At 39.4% G+C, this 20,908-nt stretch overlaps 1 protein-coding gene across 1 annotated transcript in view; it reads left to right on the plus strand.

Annotated features, from left to right (window-relative positions):
- The window catches only part of LOC135989938 (cytosolic phospholipase A2 epsilon-like), a 35,024-nt gene extending 17,438 nt beyond the window's left edge, over positions 1 to 17,586 (plus strand). The window contains exons 7-21 of the mRNA XM_065637068.1: positions 2,928 to 2,970; positions 3,572 to 3,635; positions 4,952 to 5,094; positions 5,252 to 5,335; positions 6,146 to 6,183; positions 7,864 to 7,999; positions 9,470 to 9,606; positions 10,825 to 11,047; positions 11,964 to 12,078; positions 12,770 to 12,907; positions 13,183 to 13,290; positions 14,124 to 14,315; positions 14,792 to 14,961; positions 15,972 to 16,158; positions 16,874 to 17,586. Of these exons, the coding sequence (XP_065493140.1) occupies positions 2,928 to 2,970; positions 3,572 to 3,635; positions 4,952 to 5,094; positions 5,252 to 5,335; positions 6,146 to 6,183; positions 7,864 to 7,999; positions 9,470 to 9,606; positions 10,825 to 11,047; positions 11,964 to 12,078; positions 12,770 to 12,907; positions 13,183 to 13,290; positions 14,124 to 14,315; positions 14,792 to 14,961; positions 15,972 to 16,158; positions 16,874 to 17,082 (1,987 nt within the window). The 3' untranslated portion in view covers positions 17,083 to 17,586. The remainder of the gene's footprint in view (positions 1 to 2,927; positions 2,971 to 3,571; positions 3,636 to 4,951; positions 5,095 to 5,251; positions 5,336 to 6,145; positions 6,184 to 7,863; positions 8,000 to 9,469; positions 9,607 to 10,824; positions 11,048 to 11,963; positions 12,079 to 12,769; positions 12,908 to 13,182; positions 13,291 to 14,123; positions 14,316 to 14,791; positions 14,962 to 15,971; positions 16,159 to 16,873) is intronic.
- The last annotated feature ends 3,322 nt before the right edge of the window (positions 17,587 to 20,908 follow it).

A 20,908-nucleotide genomic window follows, 5' to 3' on the forward strand; every position in this document is an offset into this window, starting at 1 on the left:
CTGAGCCAAGGGATTGCAAACACCCGCCCAATGGTTTATGGGCCCATAACATGAGCCCAACTGGCGTGAGAGCTGCTGCCCTCGAGCAGCAGTGACTGAAAAGGTAAGGTCGTTGTACACAGGTTGCTGATTTGCATACTTTAGTGCTTTTATGTTATTTTCTGGTGATCATAAAAAGTAACGTGGGCTTTCTCCCTTGTATTTCCCCTGATAGAGTCCAGCGTGACCATGAGCCTCTAAGAGTTGATACAGGGACGGAGTCCCGCTGGACTAGGTGGCTTCGCTCACTCAACATCCCCCTCCCTTCTGACTTCTACTGAAGCTCATGCCTGATATTGAGCAGCCACAAAGAGACTTCTGATGAACTAGGAGGTACTTCAAGTTTCCAAGGAGAGGTCTAAGGGCCCCAGGGTATTTTGTGGGTCTGCTGATCTTCTTTTTGGCCTCTTCCTGTCTTTCAGATGTCCCAAGCTGAGGAGGTGCATCTCAAAAAACTCTTAGAAGAATGAAGGACCACTCTTACACAACTTTTCATCTCATCTCATCTCCCTCTCCCTTTTCTTTTTTTTCAAATGCGAAAGACAATTTTTAAAACAAAGCCCACTTAAAACAAATAAATGTAAATAGGTGTACAAAAATGTGTATAAAAGTTAATATTTAATTATTGAAATATGGCAAAAGCATGATTTTTAGAAAAATAAAAGTCTTTTTCTTCTTTCTGTAGTTCTGCTGTGTTATTTTGAGAAATTTCCCCGATGTGTGGGGGGACCAGCAGATCATGCTAGCAATTCAACTTGGGCACTGCTGAGGAAACTCTGAGTAGGCTGAATATCCATCCATTGGGGGCCAAATGTACTGTTTGTATTTGTGTCTGTGGCAGGAAGTGACAGGGCCCCAGAGGCACTGAAGGCAAAAGTTTTAATTCAAGAAATATGACAAAGAATCTTTGAGACAATTACTGTTTTCTTTATTTAAATAGAACCATCCTCCATGCTTCTCTTGGGTCATTAGAAAAGTCAGAAGAGTAGCTTGTGCTATGTGGAAGCTACTAAAAGAAGAGGAAGCTGGATCTGACCTGAAAGAATTAAAATTTTGTACATAGGTGTCAAAAAATCCAAATTCTCTGGTGAAATGGAGCACACTAGTCTACTCCAAATGCAAACTGCAATGTGACAATCTGTGTAACTGTAACTTCCCATACAATATTGCCCATTTCATTGTAAGCCAGGCATGATCTAAAAAGACTTCAAAAGACTTTTAGTGGAGAAGGATGCCCAGGGTCTCTGTTCCTGGCTTCCCCAGCCACAGGCCATGAAATGCTTCCAATTCTCATAGTAAAACTGAGGTCTGTATTGAAAAAGGCCACCAATCACAAACTGTGATGGAGAGGACAGGAGCATTAGTACGTGTAACAAGGGCTGTCTAATAGCAGTTCAGCTGTCAGGGAAATTACCAGCTAGTCCTGAGATGTGGATGTTACTCAGTGTTTCAAAGATAGGCAAAATATTCAAAGGTCCCTGCCAACCTGAATAGTAAGAGCTCTTCTGCACCCAGCTCAGCGTGCCTCTAGCCACAGCTGATCTCCAAAGCTTCAGCGAAAGGGGAGTGCCTTTGCTCTTTATGGATCACCAGGATAAAAAACCCTCAAAAGTAAAAACATCTGTCTTACATGGTGACAAGCAGAAACCTTGAAATTCAATATGTAGAAGTTGGAAGAGCAGTGTGGAGAGTAACCAACAAGTGACAGCAGCTGGGCTTCCTTACAGCAGTGACTGCAGAGGTGACACCTCAAGAGGGACTTCTTGGTTGTCAGAGCTCAATGCCTGTGTTGTCCTGGTTCTTCCCAGGAGCCTTCCAAGCTCTTCCATCCAATAGTGCAGGTTCTTCAACCCCGTTTGAAGGTCATGCCTTGGATCTCCTAACTATCAGTCTACCTTTATACTTTGCTGATGCCAGTGCCTCAAATGACATTACACTCTACTGGATATTTGCCTCCAAGAAGAGATATAATTTCCTGCCTTTCCATCTTAATTTCACTAGGCTATGCAGGCTGAGGTCTTTAACTATCCACCATGCTGTTTCTCTGCTTCTCTTAATTTATTTAATGAAGTATTTGAGGGTAGTGACACCATATGTCATGTAATGTTACACCTATTTGACTACAAAATAGTAATTAAGTGCAAAAATTTTTGTCTGAAACAAGACTTGAGTGGTACTTAAATGCATTTCCCTGCATGCAGGTTGAAACACTGAGTATTTTTTGCCCATTCCTGATCAATGTTCTTTGAACTCTTTAAAATACGCTTTAAAAAAAAAAATCCCACGAAATTCCTAAGTAAAATACTTTTTTCCAATGTTTAACTGGTGTGGTGTGTTTTTTTTTTTTTTTTTGGGGGGGGGTGGTGTCAGATAATTAGAAACACATCTAACCATGTAGTGATATGTTAAAATCTCACATGCATTTTGCAAATCACTTTGTCGAAGTACAATTTCTTCCTCTGTTATGGTAATTTTTGGAAAATTGTGGAAATCTAGACAAGTGTATTAGTTTTTCAAGTACAAAACCTTGGGTCAAACTGTGTAATGATCAAAATAATCAAGATAAATGTAACAGCCTCCAGGTCTCCTCAAACTCAGTATGCCATGTATCAGAATTCATTACATGGTTTACTAAAGCAAGTGTGAAAAACCACAGGACTAAAAGGTCAGCTTCATATTCTGTTGTGGGTGGATGGAAAAACTTGTAACTCAGCTCACCATGTAGATCTATGCTTGATAAAAGCTTTAAAGTATTTTTAAGTGAGAATGTTAAAATCAGAAATTTCAAAGTTGATGTGGGCCACATAAGTAATGTGTTAACTCAGCGACTTAAATATTTACCTGAGTTGTCCCACTCATGACATTATATTTTCTGTTTTGTTTTTCAGACTGGACTATCCTGATAGCATCATTACTAATGGAGTACTAGTGGTAATGTATATTCTTACAATCTTTCCTGTGCCTGCATAACAAGGGTTCATCTTTTTAACTCTGGAAACTTTGAGCTGTGTCCCAAAGCCAGTGCTATCAGCCACACTGTCCTACTGAGAAGAGGGATCTGTCGTTGGCACTAAGAATCCCTGTTCTTGCATCACTCCAGTGTGGTGCCCCCTTCTGCAAAGGCATGCTGTAAGGCTGCTGCCAGGATACCTGTGCCACCACTTTCTTCTATGAACTTGAATTTCCTACCCATTACTTCCACAGTACACCCAGAACTATCAGAGGTTAATGAAAAAAGTGATAAAATGCTCACAAGAAGAGTCTCATATTTCAGTACACCTATTATTTTGAATGTCTCATCTTCTTTACTTAACTGTCTCTCCAAGTTCAAGCAGCTCATGAGTTGTTCCTCTTTACTTTAAAACTTAGAAAAAACGCCATCACTATTACCCTTAAGTTATTCGAAGACATAGTAATAGATCATAATTGTGTTGCTCATTGATCAGTTAGAGCGCTTGGTTGCAAACAGTATAGATCACTTGCAATGTCATTTACACTTTCCTCAATCATCATTTGTCCTCTCTTGCTACAGGCACGTGACGTTTACTGTTTGGAGGTTAGAGTGGACACAGGGAAGCTGAAGCAGCAATCCACAAGTGAGGTTATTGCTTCATTAACCTATTGTTTTTGTGTCATGATTCAGCTGTTATAACAGATGTTGAAAAATTAATAATCTCTTGTGCTTCTTAGTCTAGCTGTATCACATAATACTTAGTTTTGCCATGCCCCATGTTACAGAAAGATTGTATCTATTGAAATTCAAGTTAGTCAAGTATTTAGTTCTAAGGCAAATCTTAAATTGATGCAAAAATAGAGCCATATATACTAGAATTAAAAAATTACAAAAATTATATTAGTTCTCTATTGCTTGTTCAAAATGAAAATTTATCTTATTTTAAAATTATAAATCTTATAATTAAATTAATATACAGAAATCTCATCCTGTACATTTAATTTGGGTTTGAGTATGTACAAAGTTTCTGCACATTCAGCGTTCTGAAAGAGATTGGGTTTTTTTGGTTGCATAAGCAGAAATAATAAACTTATGCTTTTAAGCTTAAATGTAAAATTGTATTGAAGTGGTCTGCACAAAATGCAAACCACTACCAAATTAGGACTTTGCCTGTAAAATGTAGCTCTAGTAAACATATCAGGAGTCTTCACTAGTTTTTAAATTAATTCAAATAAAGAGTAGCTTCTGCAAAGCTGCCCATGGGGCTAATCTCAGAAAAATCATGGCTGTTTTGAGACAATTCCTGAATGGAATATTGACCTTTATGAATAAAATGGTAGCAATGGCTGTGTTGCATTATAGGAAGTTTCAGACTGAAATGTAACATGGGATGGAAAGGTTAGTGACCTAAAATTATATGCCTCTTGGCCCTGATCTTGCAAACAAACAGCATGCTTTGTAAATGTAAAGGCTTTTCCTTGCAAGGAGCACAGCCCGGGGGTTGAACTGTTTGGTTTTTCAGTTTTGGTGACATGAGGGCACATGTCAAGTAGTCTGCTTGACTTTTGGGTTTTAATCATTTTAGTATTATAGCAGACACAGCATACAGTAAAATGTACACAATGAACTGAAACACACTCTCTTATTCAATGTGAATAATCCAAAATGCCTTTAAACTGATGCTCCTTTAAATCTAAATCTTGGTTTTATTTATTCATGGATAGCACCTACCAAATAGCACTCTATAGTATTTTAAAAATATGTGATTTCAGTATGTTAATGATTTATATAGACACACCCAGATGGTTTATATCAGTTTTCAATCTGTTTCTGACACTCAAAATCTACTTAATCATCGTGGTGTAAGGAAAATCAGAGGAGAAGAGGATTTTATTTATTAATGATGTGTGTTTACTTGAAATATTTAAAATCCTCTTTGTTCCCTGCCTCTGTGTTCAGGTCAGGAGCTTACATTTACAGTGAAAGGATCCCATGAAGGAAGCCAGACAATTTTGCTGGACTCTGAGCCCAGTCTTAGGATCATCGTATTTCACTGTGTCATAAATGACCAGACAAGACTGGATATCACTTTATCAGAAGAGGTATGTTCCCCTTCTGTACATTGACATTAACCTCAATGAAATTAGAAGAAGTAGTTAATGTAACCAGTGAACTGAACTAGCCCTCTTAGTAGGAGAAGTTCTAGAGATGACAAACCTTTCATGTGTGTGTCCCTACTAATTTTTCGTATTGTTTCAGCTGGCAGATGAAACAGAGAAGTCCAAGGTCCTTTCTTTTCCTCTGAATCCACTCCCTTTGCAGAAGGAAATAATAGTAGAAGAGGTGAGTGCTGTGAACCTTTCAAAACAAATATTTTCAAAATGTGCTTAATATTGTCCTGCCAGAAATAAAGTTACGAATAGAACAAAAATCACTCCGTAAAATTGTATGGCTATTTATTGAAAATGTTAAAAAAAAATTACGACCGTCATATTCACTTTTAAGGAAGCAGGTGTTAATAATTATAATATGAAAATAACTGCAAATTTGCATCCAAAAATTAGAATTAAATGGCTTCAAAGAACAAAAATGACTGTCATATGCACATGTATTTCAAAATTTCTTTTTTTGTGTATCAAGGTAATTCTTGAATGGCTAATAGTTTAAAACAAACAAACCAAAACCAAACAAAAAAGCACAACAAAAATACAACCAAAAAGCACCCACACCAAAGCCCCCACCACCAAAACAAACCCACAATCCAGAATAGGAGCTTAATTCAGATGTTGTCTAAATATTGATATTGAGAGGGCTTTTGTATGTAATTTTTTCTTTCCTTTTTTTTTTTTTTAATAAGGTAACTTGTCTCATTCCCGTTATTCCTTCTAAGTGTGCACACTGTGAGCAGGTGCGGTGTAGCATGCAAGCTTGTGGCACCCTAACTGCCCCAAACAGACAGGTTTGTTAGATAAGAGACAATTGGATTCCAGAGCAGGGAGTGAGACTTTGGTTAATTGTACCAAAATAATGTCCTTAGCCACATAAATTATTATTTGAGAACCTCCTCTCTTACTGAATGAGCCTTGCGTGAGCTTGAAGGAAAGAAATGTTTTAAAATTTGTTGGTAATTAGCTTTATTTTCTGGATTTCTAGGATCAGTCCTTTCACTTGTGCTTGACAGCAAGAAAATGGTAAGATAGCCTCTTTTTCTCCTGTCATCCAGGATTACTGTAAACTAGTTATCTAGGTTTTTTTCTATGATAGGTGGAGAGATGAACACGTACCACGTGAGTGCTTTGTCCTTTGCTCACGTGGTGCCTGAGGTAAGTGCAAGTCTGTGGCTGTTACAGCATCTTGCAGTTCAATATGAGTTTATGAGCCTTGGTAGGTTTCTTCAGAGTAAATTAACCTATTTTATTACTACTATTCTTAGACATGACTAAAACTGCACTACTCAGGTATTAATTTATTGCCCATTTATGCCAATAGTCAGATCTGTGTAATGACTGAAAAAAACTCTATTCCTCTTTAACTTTGGAAAGTCACCAAGACAAACATAGGGCAGCCTGTCTCCTGCCCCTTCTCCTGCTTCACTGAGCAGAAGGGGAGCCAAGATCCGACCAGCTGCACCACTGCCAGCCTTCTCGCAGGGACAGAATTACACCAGCAATGTGCAAAATTGAAGACAAGAAGGTTTTGTGGTACAGCTAAAAACTTCAGATGGTTCACAGCATCCTTACTCTTGGGTGATATACAGAAAGGAAGCAAGGTAGATTTACAGAGCATGGAGGCAGTTTGTGTAAAAGGAATACAGAGCTTAGGAAGAAGAGCTACCTGCTCTGTCTCAACCCGTAACAAAATGTATTGAAATATAAATCTAGCAGATACAGATTTACAGAGCAAGTGAGCAAGAGAAAAGTTAATCTACCACTAAAAAACAGTTTGCTTTTATAGGTAAGTTCAATCAATTGACCTTATTCTGTTTTCAAAATTAAACTGTGATATACCAAATTTGCTGGAGAACAGAAGTTACTAATATTAACCATTGAAACATTTGTGTTTGTGAAATACTGGTGAAAGTGATGTTCAGAATAGAGTTTGTAGCCACCAGAGGGTGATGTGACCCAGAAGATTCAGTGAATATTGAGTGCTTTTCTCAATAACAAATGTATTTGTGTTTTTGGAGGCACGAAACATTAGTTGCCATTTGATTGGCCTTGTACCTTTTTTTTCCTGCCTTTTTTTTTTTTTTTTTTTTTGCTTGTGTCTCATTTCTCAAGGGGGAAAATTCAGTGTTGTTACCCATGTGGAAAAATGATGGATATTCTTATATATTTGTAGGACGAAGCTTGCAAATGCTTATCTAGAAATCTGTTCAGCATGCAGGTGAAAGGCTGGATTTCACAGGACAGAAGCTGAACAGGGGGTGATGCTGCAGGACTTGCTCTGCAGTTGAAGGTCATTAGGACCTTCATTTTAAATACTGTTAGTGAGCTGTCAAAGCCTGAGAACAGGTGATGGTGATATCACTTGAGTTTTCCAGGATGTCACGGTAACAAAAAGGGATGGATACAGAAAAGATTACTCCTGAAAGTACCCCTGTTGGTGATCTTTCGCTGTCTTGTGTGTCTTGTCTTTGTGCCTGTGTTCACAAGGAACCTAAAGCACCTTGGAAACTCGTCTTCCTCCTCACTACTACTCCTTGCTGGCAATACAAATGCTCCTTTTTCTTCTGTTCCTTGATCAATATGCAGAATTGGAAATGGCTTGTTTTACAGAAAATTTGCGGAGTTTACTGATTACCTGCCCTGTGGGTCTTGAGATCAGCTGTAAATGACATGTGCATTGATTTGTCCCATTGTCTATTCCAGCTCAGGAGACCTGGATGTGCGCTTGGGGTTTAGCTTGTGCAAGGAAGAGCAGGACTTCCTGCAGAAAAGGAAGAAATATGTTGCTGCTGCTTTGAAAAAGATTCTTCATTTGGAGGAGGATCTGAAAGAGCATGAGGCAAGCCAGCACAGTCCCTGGTAGCAAGACCTCTCTGGGGATTGGGGCCTGGCTCACAAATTGAAACCACAAACGAAAAAACAGCTTAATTAACCTTGCTTGATATTGCTTATGGGTCTCAGGAGGAAAATTTATAGTGGGCGATATGTAACAGCTGGGAGATGGTGCCTGAGAAATAGTGTACCTTAACTCAGTAACAGAGGCAAGGTGATGGTCATGGCATTCGTAAATGATTTTGAGGGGAGGGAGCAAAAATTTTCACACAGATATCTGAATAAAAATACTCCAGGTGGTTTCTGCAGCAGGAAAAGTGTATTGTTGGTAAAACTGGCTACTAAAATAAAACGGTCAAGCTGGAAGAGTGAATATTACAACATTGTTGAGTTATATAGATGAAATAGCTGATTAAAACTGTTGTTTTATCACTGTAGCCCCTGCTCCTGCCTCCATAATTCAGTCACAAGTTTTGTAACTGCTTTTGCCTAGCTGGGTTGTTGAAAATCAGAAAAGTGCAAACATAAAACCAGCAGGAATCCTCTTTAGCTGACTTTTAAAAGAAATAGTGCTATGGGTAGGGTACAGATTAAAAAATAAAGTTATGGATTTCAGAGCAGAGAATAATGTAGGAAATAATGTTTTCAAGAAAGCTGGAAAGAACATTTTTGCATAGCTGTCTAAGAGTTTCCTGACACACAGAGAAGTGGCTGAAGTGGTAAGACCAAAGCTGTTTTTTGAAAAGGTCTAATTACTCTGGCTCTCCTATTCATGTATTTAACTTCAAAATTGTGGAAATAATCCCCTCTACCTTGTAAACTGACTTATATTTGAACTAAAAAGAGATATAAATAAACATTTTTGATAGAGCCTGTAAGCATCTGCAGAATGCAGGATGCTAACAGAAGCAAAGGGTGTACTAGATCAGGAAAAGACTAAGAGAAGAATAGTCTGTCTTTTCAATTACATTTGGACCTTGGAGGAGGAGGAGCCCTGTCAATGATTGTGCTTCAGGACATAAAGTAATTAGTGGCCTGAGGCCAGCAGGGCTTCAGCTATTGTGTGGTCTGGCTGATCACAGGGTGCTGTGCATTCTTCTGAGGCACTGGTCATTGTTAGAGGCAGGATCACAGATCCCTAATCTGCTCTGGCATGGTAAATGCTGTATTTTCTATGACAGTTTCTAATAATACACTTTGAGAAGAATTCCAAGGTGATGAGGTTTATTTCCAATTATATAACAAGTAAACAGCCTCCTGCCCACCCAATCTGAGCAGGTAAGACAGAAGCTTTCCCTCTCCCATCAGTCAGGTGGTGGCAATGGAAGCCTTTTAATACTATCACATCCTTTTTCCACAAGGTAACCTCACTGCTTATATCAACACCTGTAACCTGTTATCTGATTTCTGCAGTAAGAAGGATTGCTTGTCTCTAATACATGCGTGGCTTTCACTCCTGCCTTGCCGTGTTGGACAGGTGCCAGTGGTGGCCATCACGACAACTGGAGGAGGGACGAGATCGCTGACAGCGATGTATGGCAGCCTGTTGGGTCTCCAGAAACTCAACCTGTTAGACTGCATTTCTTACATCGGTGGTTTATCGGGTACCACATGGTGAGAATGACCCAAACAAGACTCATGTTTCCACTCTCTTTGCTTAATGCTGTTGACTATTTGCATAGCACCATCAGCTTATATGGCACTTAGTAAATCAAAAGCCTTTCCATTTTCCCCACAATATCCTCTATGTTCACCAAGAGCAAAGAAACAAAACATACTGAATAAGAGATCAATTGTGACTTATATCAGCTGCTTTTGTCACCACATTGACACAGTCCATGCCTGATATTTTCATGTAAATGCTCTATTACCTTTTCATATTTTATCAATTATACCTCAGACTGAATGCAACGAATCTGTCTTTAGACTGGAAATTGAAGAAAGATGGGAAGAAGAATTTATGCCTGCCATTTGCTGGTTATTCTGACTTCCATTTTGGACTTAGAGTGCATCTCCCTCTGGTAAAAGGTGTATTTGGGGCTAGTGGAATTAATACTGTTGCAGACAGTCCAACAAATGATGCCAAGTTACTGACCTCAGCGAAACTGTGGCTATGGTCATTCATTATAAAGTGCTCTCCTCTCCCAGTGGCATATTACAGATAATGTCATATTTAATATAACTTAAATATTTAATAATGTGGATTCCAGGTATCTCCACTCCTCTATACCTGATTGGATGTAGAGACAGGGTTTTTTTTTTTCACTGAATTATGTGTCAGCCCTTTAGATAAGTCCAAACCTTAATGGCAGGTTTGTATAAGTATTTGCCAAAATCCTTGTAAGCTCTCTGTATGTATGCAGAGATCTGAGTGTATCTGTCTGTGTTATGATTTTAAGGACACCAGTAAGAGTGACTGTACTGGGACATGCCCATGACCCAAGTACTGCCCAGTTCTCTTGCTTGTAGGAGCCAGCAGCAGATACTGGCAACAAACATGAGACTAGAGGGAACTAGTAGTGACTGCTCCCTAGAATACTTCCCACCTTTCAAGCAGTGGATTTTCTGAGAACTTGTGGAGTCTTTGTATTCAATAGCCTTGGGTGTTGTGTTTGGTTTTTTTTTTCCTCGCTTGAGTTTCTCAGATAATTTTTGAGCACACATAAACTTCTGGAGGTTCTGTTTGCTCTTGGAAGTATTTCAAGTGCATTTAATTTTCAGTTGTGAACCCCATAATAATTGAGAAACAGGCAAACAGGTTGCACAAAAATTTTTTAAGGCCAAACCACAGCATTACTTCTCTTGCATTATTTTCTTCTAATGTTTCTTCAGGACAATGGCAAAACTATATGAAGATGCTAATTGGTCACAAAAATATCTGGAGGATGCAATCAATGAAGCTCGCAAACAAGTAACCAAATCCAAGACCTGCTGTTTTTCTTTGGATTGTCTTAAGTACTATTATAATGACCTAATGGAGAGGACTAAAGAAGGACATAACACTTCTTTCATAGACCTTTGGGGGCTTGTCATTGAATCCATGCTACATGATAAGGTATTACTCCTTTTCTTCTTTTTTTTTTTCAGAAACCCGATGAACTTCTATAGCTAAAAAGAGGAAAAAAATCCTGGGATGTCATTCAGTACTACTAATGCAAATAATCAGTTTAATGGTTGATTAAATTCTGTATATTCAGATCCTGTATTAAAACACTACTCTTGCTTTAAAGTGAGGTTGACCTTGAACTGAAGAAGCCATGGCATTACAGTCAAAGGTATTCTTTCATCTTAAAGAAAGACAAATCCTGAGAAAAAAAATAATTTGAAATGTAAACTAATCACTTTGGACACGAAATATTCTGACCAGAAAGGGACTTAAAAATTTGGAAGAATTTACTTCACTAGCATAAATTAATATATGCATTTATAAAGTGACTTAGTTATAGATTGCACATGGAGATGATTAAAATAGTGGGAAGACCATTCTGTAAATATGTTATCAAGTTTTAAGAAAGAGTGATAGAAATTTTGGTACTTTAAAAACAGCATAACTTCAGTAGTTTCCTTCTGGTTTGTGTTTATACAAGGAAGTTCTAAATTGTCATGTGCAATAGAATATATTCTTGCAAAACACACCAAAAAATGATGAATTCTGTTCCCTGAGATCCAGCCAAGGAAAGTACCTTACCTTTCACTTAGCCACGTATTTCTTCCTGGGAATGTTTTTTTTCTCTGTTGAATCTACGGTCAACCTCTCTGCATATCTCAAAATCTGAGAACCCATATAGAGCATAGCTGCTGCTTATGGGATACTTGCCAAGTTTAGGATATCCCATGGCAGATGTTTCTGCGCAACCCAGTGAGCTCCGAACAGGAGGAGAACCTGGACAAAGCTCATAATTCACACTACATTATTTCAAGTGCAAGTTGTTTTTGACTTCATTCCATTAACCTTTTTAAATCAAAACCAGAAAGATGACCACAGACTCTCGGACCAACGGCAGGCTGTGGATAATGGTCAGAACCCATTGCCCATCTATGTGGCCATCAACCTCAAGTCCAACTATAGTGCTCAGGCATTCAGAGGTAATTGTTAGGATCCAGATTTCTTAACAACTTTATAATTCTAATACCAAAAAAACCTTCTAAAATTTCACAGAATAGTGACTAACACCTAAAAATAAAAAATCCAAATATGTTTAGTCTTTAGAATTTGATGTCACCAGAAGCAAAAAATATATTTATAACACAGAAGATGCCAAACTCACAACTTACCCTGGTTGCAAAAACCCTGTAACTAAACTAATTTTTACGATCATTCCACATAGTTTTATATTGAATAATAAAAGGGAATACTTGTAATTTGGGGGTCTAGTGGCAGGAAAATCACTATTTCCTCTAGTGTTTATTTTCTCAGTATTTCTTTAAAATGAGCAGCTGAGTACATGACACCAGGTAAATGCTAAGATGTCACTGGTGCCCTAAAGGGAACAAGTTTAACATGGCCAATACATATTTGTGTAAGATTAAATGCAGGCAACACTTCTAGTTTAATTCACACCAGGGCATTTCTGCTGGAGATTGCTGTATCAAAACATGTATGTTCTCTCAGAGCATTAGTGCTGCAGGTAATATGGATACAGCTATAGCTGGTGAGCAGCATATTATGAACTAGCCAGTGTCTTTCTCATTATTTTTTCCTGTTCTCTAGGACTCTTCTGTTTAGCAGTAGTTAACATGTTTTTGCCTTTTTATGGTCTGGCTGATGTTGCTGTAGAGTGGCTGGAGTTCACTCCTTATGAAGTTGGTCACCTGAAATACGGAGCATCTATTCGCGCAGAAGATTTTGGAAGTAAATTCTTTGTGGGAAGGCTGGTGAAGAGGCTCTCAGAAACTCGGATCTGCTACATGCAAGGTGACTATTGCCTAGAGGGAAAGATGGCCTACTCGAGAGGCAGCTGGTGTGAGTGAGCACATGGTCTGTGGTGCACAGCCCTGGGAAGACACCAGCAAACAGGTTGAACAGGTATGAGTTTGCATTAGCAAGGACATTCTTAGGAATATGCCCATGAAGACATCCATCAAGACAGAAAGGAAGTATCCAAGGGGAAAGACTGAAGGTATGTATCAATTAAAATTCTTCCAAGACTGCTCCATCAATCAGTTTCTATTCTCTCTTTCACATTACAGGCATGTGGAGTAGTATATTTTCCATAGATGCGATGTATGTCTGGAATTTGGCTACTGATTCAGAGGACTTCTGGTGTAGGTGGACCAGAGACAGAGTACAAGATATTGGTGAGATGTTTTTGTGGTGTTTTTTTCCTTTACTATCAGTATACACAGCTTATATTCTGTGCAGAGGCCTAATGCCTAAAGGTATGCTGTCAAAGTCAGGGAGAGAGAGATGAGGAAAGTAAAGCAGAGATGTCAGCTAAGCAATTTTTCTGCTTGATTTAGAAGAACGAAACCATCCTTCTTTGGTAAAGCTTTGGCAAATCTGTGCCTTTTTCTAAACAACATGCAGACACAAAAACAGTCTCCAGCAGAGATGTAAAAATAATGTTGTATTAAGAATGCATCTTAAGATTGTTAAGTTAGGATATGGTCCTCCTTGGCCACTAATACTGTCAGCAAATGTCTCTGGCAGAGTGCTGTTTTCTCCACTGAACTGCCTTTGGAGAAAGCTTGCTCTTGCAAGGTTAATTGCACAGAGAACCTGGAGCGGTGGGCCTCCTACCTTAGCTAACATTTGCAGCTGGGTGATATTCACGTGCTTTCTGATGGTGTCCTGTTCAAAGGCCAATGTTGTCCTCCTGTATGTTTTGGGACCCAAGTCTCCCCCACACCACACACTGCAGTAGAGGTGGGCATCATTCGAGGAAGCCTGGAGTGGGAGGTGGTGCTTAGTGCCTGGCAGCTTGCTGCCTGCAGGTAGCTGTCATTTAATTCGCTGTCTAATGCTGAGTTTTATTTGGTAGCATAGACCTTAAGGGCTTATTACTATGTTTGGTTTACCTTCGGGATGGGGGATGGTGACAACTTGGGTTATTAGTTACTCTTTTTTTAAAAAATATTGATCATTTCAGAAAACTGCCCTAAACTCCAAACTTTGTCTTTCCTTCTTACAGAGGAAGAACCCCTTCTGTCCATGAATCCCTACGAGATAGACACATGTCTACTCACTCCCTCGAGCATCCTCTCCTCTGCATTGCGAGATGTCTTAACAGGACGCCCAACCATTGCACAGTATCCCAATTTTATCAGAGGCTTCCAGATGCACAGCAAATACCTGGAGAGTGAAGGATTTTCTACCTGGAAAGGCACAGTAACACAGAATGTTTTTCAGTAACGTTTTGAGGAAGTTTAGGTTCAGGAATCCATTTAGGATTTCCAATGAAGAGGAAGAGACAGGATCAACTTCTTCCAAAATTCCACTTCTCCCTTCCCCAAATGGAAAATGTGGGAGCCAGACTGGAGTGACATTTCATTTTTAGGGGTGTTTGAGCAGTGAAATTGAATTTGGTTGTCTGGGTTTTGTGTTCTAGTGGGCAAGGCGAGCTCAGCCTGAGGAGGGAAGAGGGATTTACCCTTTAGGGTCAAAGCTGCTTGAGGTGTCCAGAAAGGAAGGAAAGAAAAAGATGTAGCATGTCACTCCTGTAAATCAGTGCTGCTAATGAGTCAAAGAAAAGCAGGGAAAATGAGGGGCAAAATTCTTAATTCATACCTCTTTAATTTTCTGAAGAGGAGCAGTCAATCTTCTTTGTTATTTGTTGTAATGAGAAATATTTTTTTTCAGACACAGTGATAGACTCCTTCCCAAATAAACTGATGGAAACAGCAAATGATGACCTCTCCCTAGTTGATACTGGATTTTTCATCAATACCAGCTACCCACCACTTTTGAGATTGAAGAGAAAGGTGGATGTCATTCTGCATTTAAATTACAGTGGAGGGTCACAAACACTGGTAAGAAAAGCCATAGTGTCTGAGATTTTTTTCCTTCATGATCTTTTGATCTCCAGCACTCACCAGTTAAACAAACTAACTTTCCAGTACTGGAATGTGAATTAGGTGATTATTATATGATTTATTATTTAGATTATCAGATGATATAACTCTCAGTAACTAAGATGGATATTTGAAGACAGTGATGGATATAGGCATATTAAAATCATCAAGGTCTTCACTGCAGTGGATCCAAGAGTTTTTGAAGAGCTGACTGAGGAGTGTTCTGGAGCTCTGATACCAATTTTGGTTATCCTTGAACTGAGCAAATTACAGAAGCAATGGAAAATCCTGGCCATATTTTAACAGATTAAATGGGAACACCTATGTGTGTCTCTGCCTATTCATCTCCTGTCAGTCTTAGGGAAATGCACTGCCTGATGCTGGACTTGATTAATAATGAAAAATGATATAATTAGTGTTGCATACATAATAGCATAAAAATAAACATAGGCTTATAGTAAACATAGCTGTTAATTTTTTTTTTTTTATGAGGTCATAAGGTATGCTGATAAATGTATTTGCTAATAAGGAGTCATTAAACAATCACAAACTATGCATTGGACAGAAAGATTGGGAAAGTGGTAAAAAATGAAGAAGTCAAGACAACCACACAGAATAATCTGGACTGATCTCTTCCTTCTTCATTCTTGTGGATTTTTTTGCCTTCCACTTCTGAACCAGTTTCACTGGAATTATAAAATCCATCCTCTGGCTTTTGGCTCCATTTGCAAGCTCAAAGAAAGTGACTGTTTTCTTGTTTTACCTAAAGCAATGCAGACAATAATATAAGCTGCAATTTCTGGGATGGTTATGGCTGTTTCTGTCCGAAACTTAACTTCTTCCCAGAGGAAGATTCAAACCTTAGAATACCCATGTTAGCTGCTGGAGTTTAAAAGAGCCAGGTCTCTGGATCTTTTTTGAGTTTTGATTCTTTATATTAATTTTATTTATTTTATTCATTCATCCAGCCTCTGGATCAGATTGCAAAGTACTTCTCAGGGCAAGGAATCCCATTTCCCAAAATTGAGATAAGTGAGGAAGACAGGGAAAACTTGAAGGAGTGCTATGTGTTTGAAGATGCTGACAGTCCACAAGCTCCAACGGTGCTCTTCTTCCCCCTAGTGAATGACACCTTCAAGAAATATAAAGCTCCTGGTGAGTCATCTGTGGCTATCAATTTTAATAAAAATTCGCTTGCCCAGTGCATCCTCTCTATTGCATATCTAACTTCTCACTGTCATCTGTGACCTTCTTTCCAATGCTGGCATTATCAGTCTCATCACTGACTAAAATAGCTGATATATGTCAGTAAGTCTGAAATGTGGGAACTCCAGAAGCTTTCCTAATACATTTGAGATGAAAATAGGCATTTACTCCACAAGACTTACAAGAGAAAGTATAAAGTTAAAACTCTTCAAATACATATAGCAAGGCTGGCAGGTCCTCAGCACAAGCTGTTACACCTACAAACATGCACTTGTTATGCACCGCTGCTTGCAAACAAAAATGGAGGCAAAACCATCTGGGCATTTCTGTAACAGCCTGTTCATTTGGGTTTTGTTCACATATTTAAAACTAATCTCCCAGATTGAGTACTCAGTAGACAGAGATCTTTGGTTTTAATATGAACTATGTTTTCTGAGTGCCATCATTTCTCCTGAACTTTCAGTGAGAGGGTTGTTATCTCATCCATTACAAGAGTAGCTTGTTTTCCTTTTTCTTGCACTTTTCTGATTCGAGTATCCCTCTGGCATATCATATCTTTCCCTCCAAATCTCCCTTTTCTACCTATAATTACCTAAATGACTGTTATGAGCCACATACTGCAAGAAAATCTTACTCGTGCCTCTATTTCTGGTTTGTCCCTCAGGTGTAGAAAGGACTCCTGAAGAGATGGATGAAGGCAAAGTTGATGTCTCCAGTGTCCTCTCCCCATTCACGACAAGGGAGGTGTGTTTCAGTGAAAAGAATTTTGATAAACTGGTGAAACTGACTGATTACAATGTCCTAAATAACGAGAAGTTGATAATTCGTGCCTTGAGCTTGGCAGTAGCACGGAGGAGGCAGCGGAATTATTAGCCACCACCTGCTAGCTTTAACCTTCACGTGCTATTTCTTGGGTTGTCTATTACCTGATGAGATTAAGGTGTTCGATGCTTGGCAGTGTTACTTGCAGTAAAAATTGCATCATCCTGAGGATGTGCTGGACTCCAATTCATCCAGTTTACGTGACTGTACAGATGAACAGATTGGAATTTACCAGTGGTTTAATTCAAAACAAACTTCAAAGCAACAAATTTGTGTCTAGTTTTTTACCTTGTTACTTTACCAACTGACATACATACACACTGTACAAATTAATATAATGTTGTGTAAGATAACAATGAAATATATAGCCCATTAAAATGTGAATCAAACAAGTATTTATCTGTTTCTTTTCAGTGGGACAGCAATCCCTTGAACTGAAATTTTTCTGGTAAATAGCTAATCCATTGTGTTGGTCATGCTTATCTTAATTATTGACAGACTGAAGGCTATCATCTCTGATTTGATTGTTTGTCCACTATGAGATTTTTATTGAACTGGCTTTCTTCACTAATCCTTGAAAATAAGTTTCTTACATTACTATCAGTGTTGTAGAAATCTATAAATTTTTTGTCATTAATAAAATATACCTGTAAATTAGTTTATCTTTGTTTCATGTGGTCAAATGAATCTTCTGAGCTGCTGTTCACAGAATCACCTATATTCAGCTAAAGTAGTAGTCATGTTGCCCAAGTTTCCTTTCATTTTCTCTTGGAGTTGTGGCCGACTGTCCTGTCTCACTCATCTTCACATGCCTTGACTGTTCCTGAAAGATTACCTTGCAATTTTTCCCAGTGTTTCATGGGAAGTGGCTGCTAGCTGTTTGCATAGAGCATGGCAATGCAAGAGGGCCTTTTTAGCTCCCTTCTAGCCATATTTTTGCAACTGTTCAACACTTGTCTGCAAATGGTCTTTTTGCAGGGGTTGTCCTGAGGGAATGGTTTCTCATCATCAGAAATCCTAGAGGTCTCCTGGGTGAAGGTAGTTGCCAAGACTCTCTTCTCGCAGCTCTGCAACAGGCAGATCACAAGCTCAGCCCTGCACTGTGGAGCTGCGATACACGAAAGGTTGCTCACAGCAGCTCATAAAATGCTTGGGATTATTTTCCTTTTGATAAAAGGCTTCTACTGTTGCAATGAACTTCAGACTGAGTCACCAGGGCAGAATTGGTGTTGAGATCAGAGTCTTGGTTATGCTCAGAAATGACAAATTTCTTTGTATGGAAAAAAGGTTGTAGGAAATGGAGGGGAGAAAAATATTTCTCTCCCATGGAAAAAGCAGCTGGTGATGCATCTTAGATTGATTTGGGTGGTGGAAGAGGAGGAGTGGGCTGTGTTCTTCACCTTATAAGCATATTTATTGTGTTCATGCACCTGAAACACTTGAAAGAGCATAGTATAACTCTGTTTCCAAGTATAGCATTGCATGTTTAAATCTAGATTATTAGCCCTCCATGTGTGAGGCAGCTGCAATGGTAGTTCAGCTCCAGAACTGTAGAATATCAGCTCATGGGATCCCTCTGGGTCTTTTCCAGAGATATCTTTGGGTTTGCTCCCATGTTTTCTAGACCTTTTTGCTGGAAATGAAATGGAGCAGGATGGAAGATATTTCAGTCTGTTTTACAGGGGAAACTCACTCAACAAAAGGATGGAAAAAAGCCACATAGGAGCATGACCCAGCCTGAGCCTGATTAACTCTGCTTTTCATCGGGGCTAATTAGCCCATTTTTTAACAATGACTAATTATTGTACTGACATCGCTGTGCTGTATTCCAAGTCAGCATTGGATATCTCTGCATTGTGTCCTGCTGTCTGATACGAAACTTGCCTTTCCTTCTCCAAGGGAGTTCTTCCTACTCTCAGATCACTCTGTGGCTCTTCCCTTCAGCTTACCTAATATTTCAATATCCTCTGTTTGAAACAGGGTGCCAATAGTGATTTTAAAAAAATTTCCAGATCATTAATAAAAAACATGCAGTAGGCTTAAAATTGAGCTGTTTGCCATCTCTTTGGGAATATTTTTCTCTGAGGGTACCTTCCTTTGGCTACTGGTTTTGTGATCTGTTAGTTACCCATCTTCATCTGTTCAACATCTGGATGACACTTGTTGCATCTAGTTCTTCAGTTAGTGTTTTCAAATGCCAAATGTTTTACAAAATTCAAATTATATAATGTCTGTGAAGTTATCTTTATCAATCAGTTCTCAGCTCATTACAAAGTGAAATGAGATTATTTTGACTTTGATTTTTCTGTTAAATTTCATAATAGCGAGGCTGATTTTTTTTTTTTTAAATCCCATCTTGTTACCTCTGTGTGCTACCTTATTGAGATTGGGACCACCTCACATGATGCTAGTAGTGCCCCACACAGTGAAGCCTTATAAACACGAGGACATAAAGAATAGGTGAGAACATAAAGAGTAATTAACACCGATTTCACCCTCCCAAATATATCATCTTTGAGGTCATTCACTTAAGCACCTTAATTCAGATGCACAAAGTAAAAAAAAAAATAAAATTGAGGAACTGAGTTTTTACAGCTTTGGCATTACAGCAGAAACTCTTATTTTCAACAGGTGACCGTGGAATTTTTAATGCAGAATTTGTCCTGCAATAGCTGCTTGGCTGAAAGACAACTTACTGCTGGAGTCAAGCAAAATGGAAGGTGAGATGGGGATAAAAAAATATTTCCAATGTGTCTTTAAGCAAAGACCCACCTACTCCCTATACGCAATAAAACCCTACAGAAGTATTTTCTATGCACATCTCTTTTTTCGGATGTCCTTGGCCGAAGAAGCCCTTGTTGCACACTCCTGGGCAGCCAGGTGGACCCCGGCTGGCCCCAGCCACCTCCACAGAAGGGGCTGCAGTTCAGCAGCCCTCCTGCGTGCAAAAGCACAGTGGCCTCCTCAAGAAGTGATGGGGATGCTCCGTGCCCATAGCTGTGAAGGGAAGATCTCGTTCAGGTCTTGATGTCCCTCTAACTACAGCTGCAAAGACCATCCTTCTGCAGTGCTGGAGCCTGGGTGTCTTCACCCTGGTGCAGGTGTGCAGCACACACTTACCTCCGGGCAGTGAGGAGGAGGAGGAAGAGGAGGAGGAGTTGGAGATTGCTCAAGTGGTGGTGGCGGGGTGAGGCGGTGCTGAGTCAGGCACTAACACACCTGCCTGCCCGCTCCCGGCAGCTTAAAGCAGGAGAAGCTGCCCGGCCAAGACTCCTCTGTGCTCATCTGCTGCTGCCTTTTGCACCTGGCTCCAGCGCGGAAAAGACCACGATGGGGCTGTTCTACAGTAAGATCCAGGTAACAAATGGAAAGAGGAGGGTCTGAGATGAGCTGAGCTGGCATTCCCTTGGCGGCAGAGGGGACGTGCTGTGGGAGGTGGTGTTCCACATCCTGTATCTTCAACTCTGAGGTTTCTTCTTCAGCACCAAGGCTGACAGCAAAATGAGGCTTCTGCCTTTTGTGCCTGCTTTGTGCTTTGGCCTTCAGGAATGGAAGGATTTTAATGCTGCAGTAATTTGACTATTTTGAAAATCCCCCATCGAAAACAAAATAAAACCCAAAAACCAAAACAAACCCCCAAACCAACACAACAAAATAAAAGGGAACTTTTTGTACACTGCTGTGTCCTTCACTTCCATCCAGCTGGGCTATGCAAAACAATTCACTGAAGGAAAAATAAGGAGGTATCACAAATGTTAATGAGTACATGGGGAAAACCAGGAAACATATTATGTGAGGTGTTAAATATAGCTCTCTTAAAAATTGTGGGAGCTTTTGGGCATAAGAGAATGAATGGTGACAAATTGTTACATACTGA

The sequence above is a fragment of the Caloenas nicobarica genome, chromosome 5 (genome assembly GCF_036013445.1).
Source record: "Caloenas nicobarica isolate bCalNic1 chromosome 5, bCalNic1.hap1, whole genome shotgun sequence".
In the NCBI taxonomy this organism is placed as follows: Eukaryota; Metazoa; Chordata; class Aves; order Columbiformes; family Columbidae; genus Caloenas; species Caloenas nicobarica.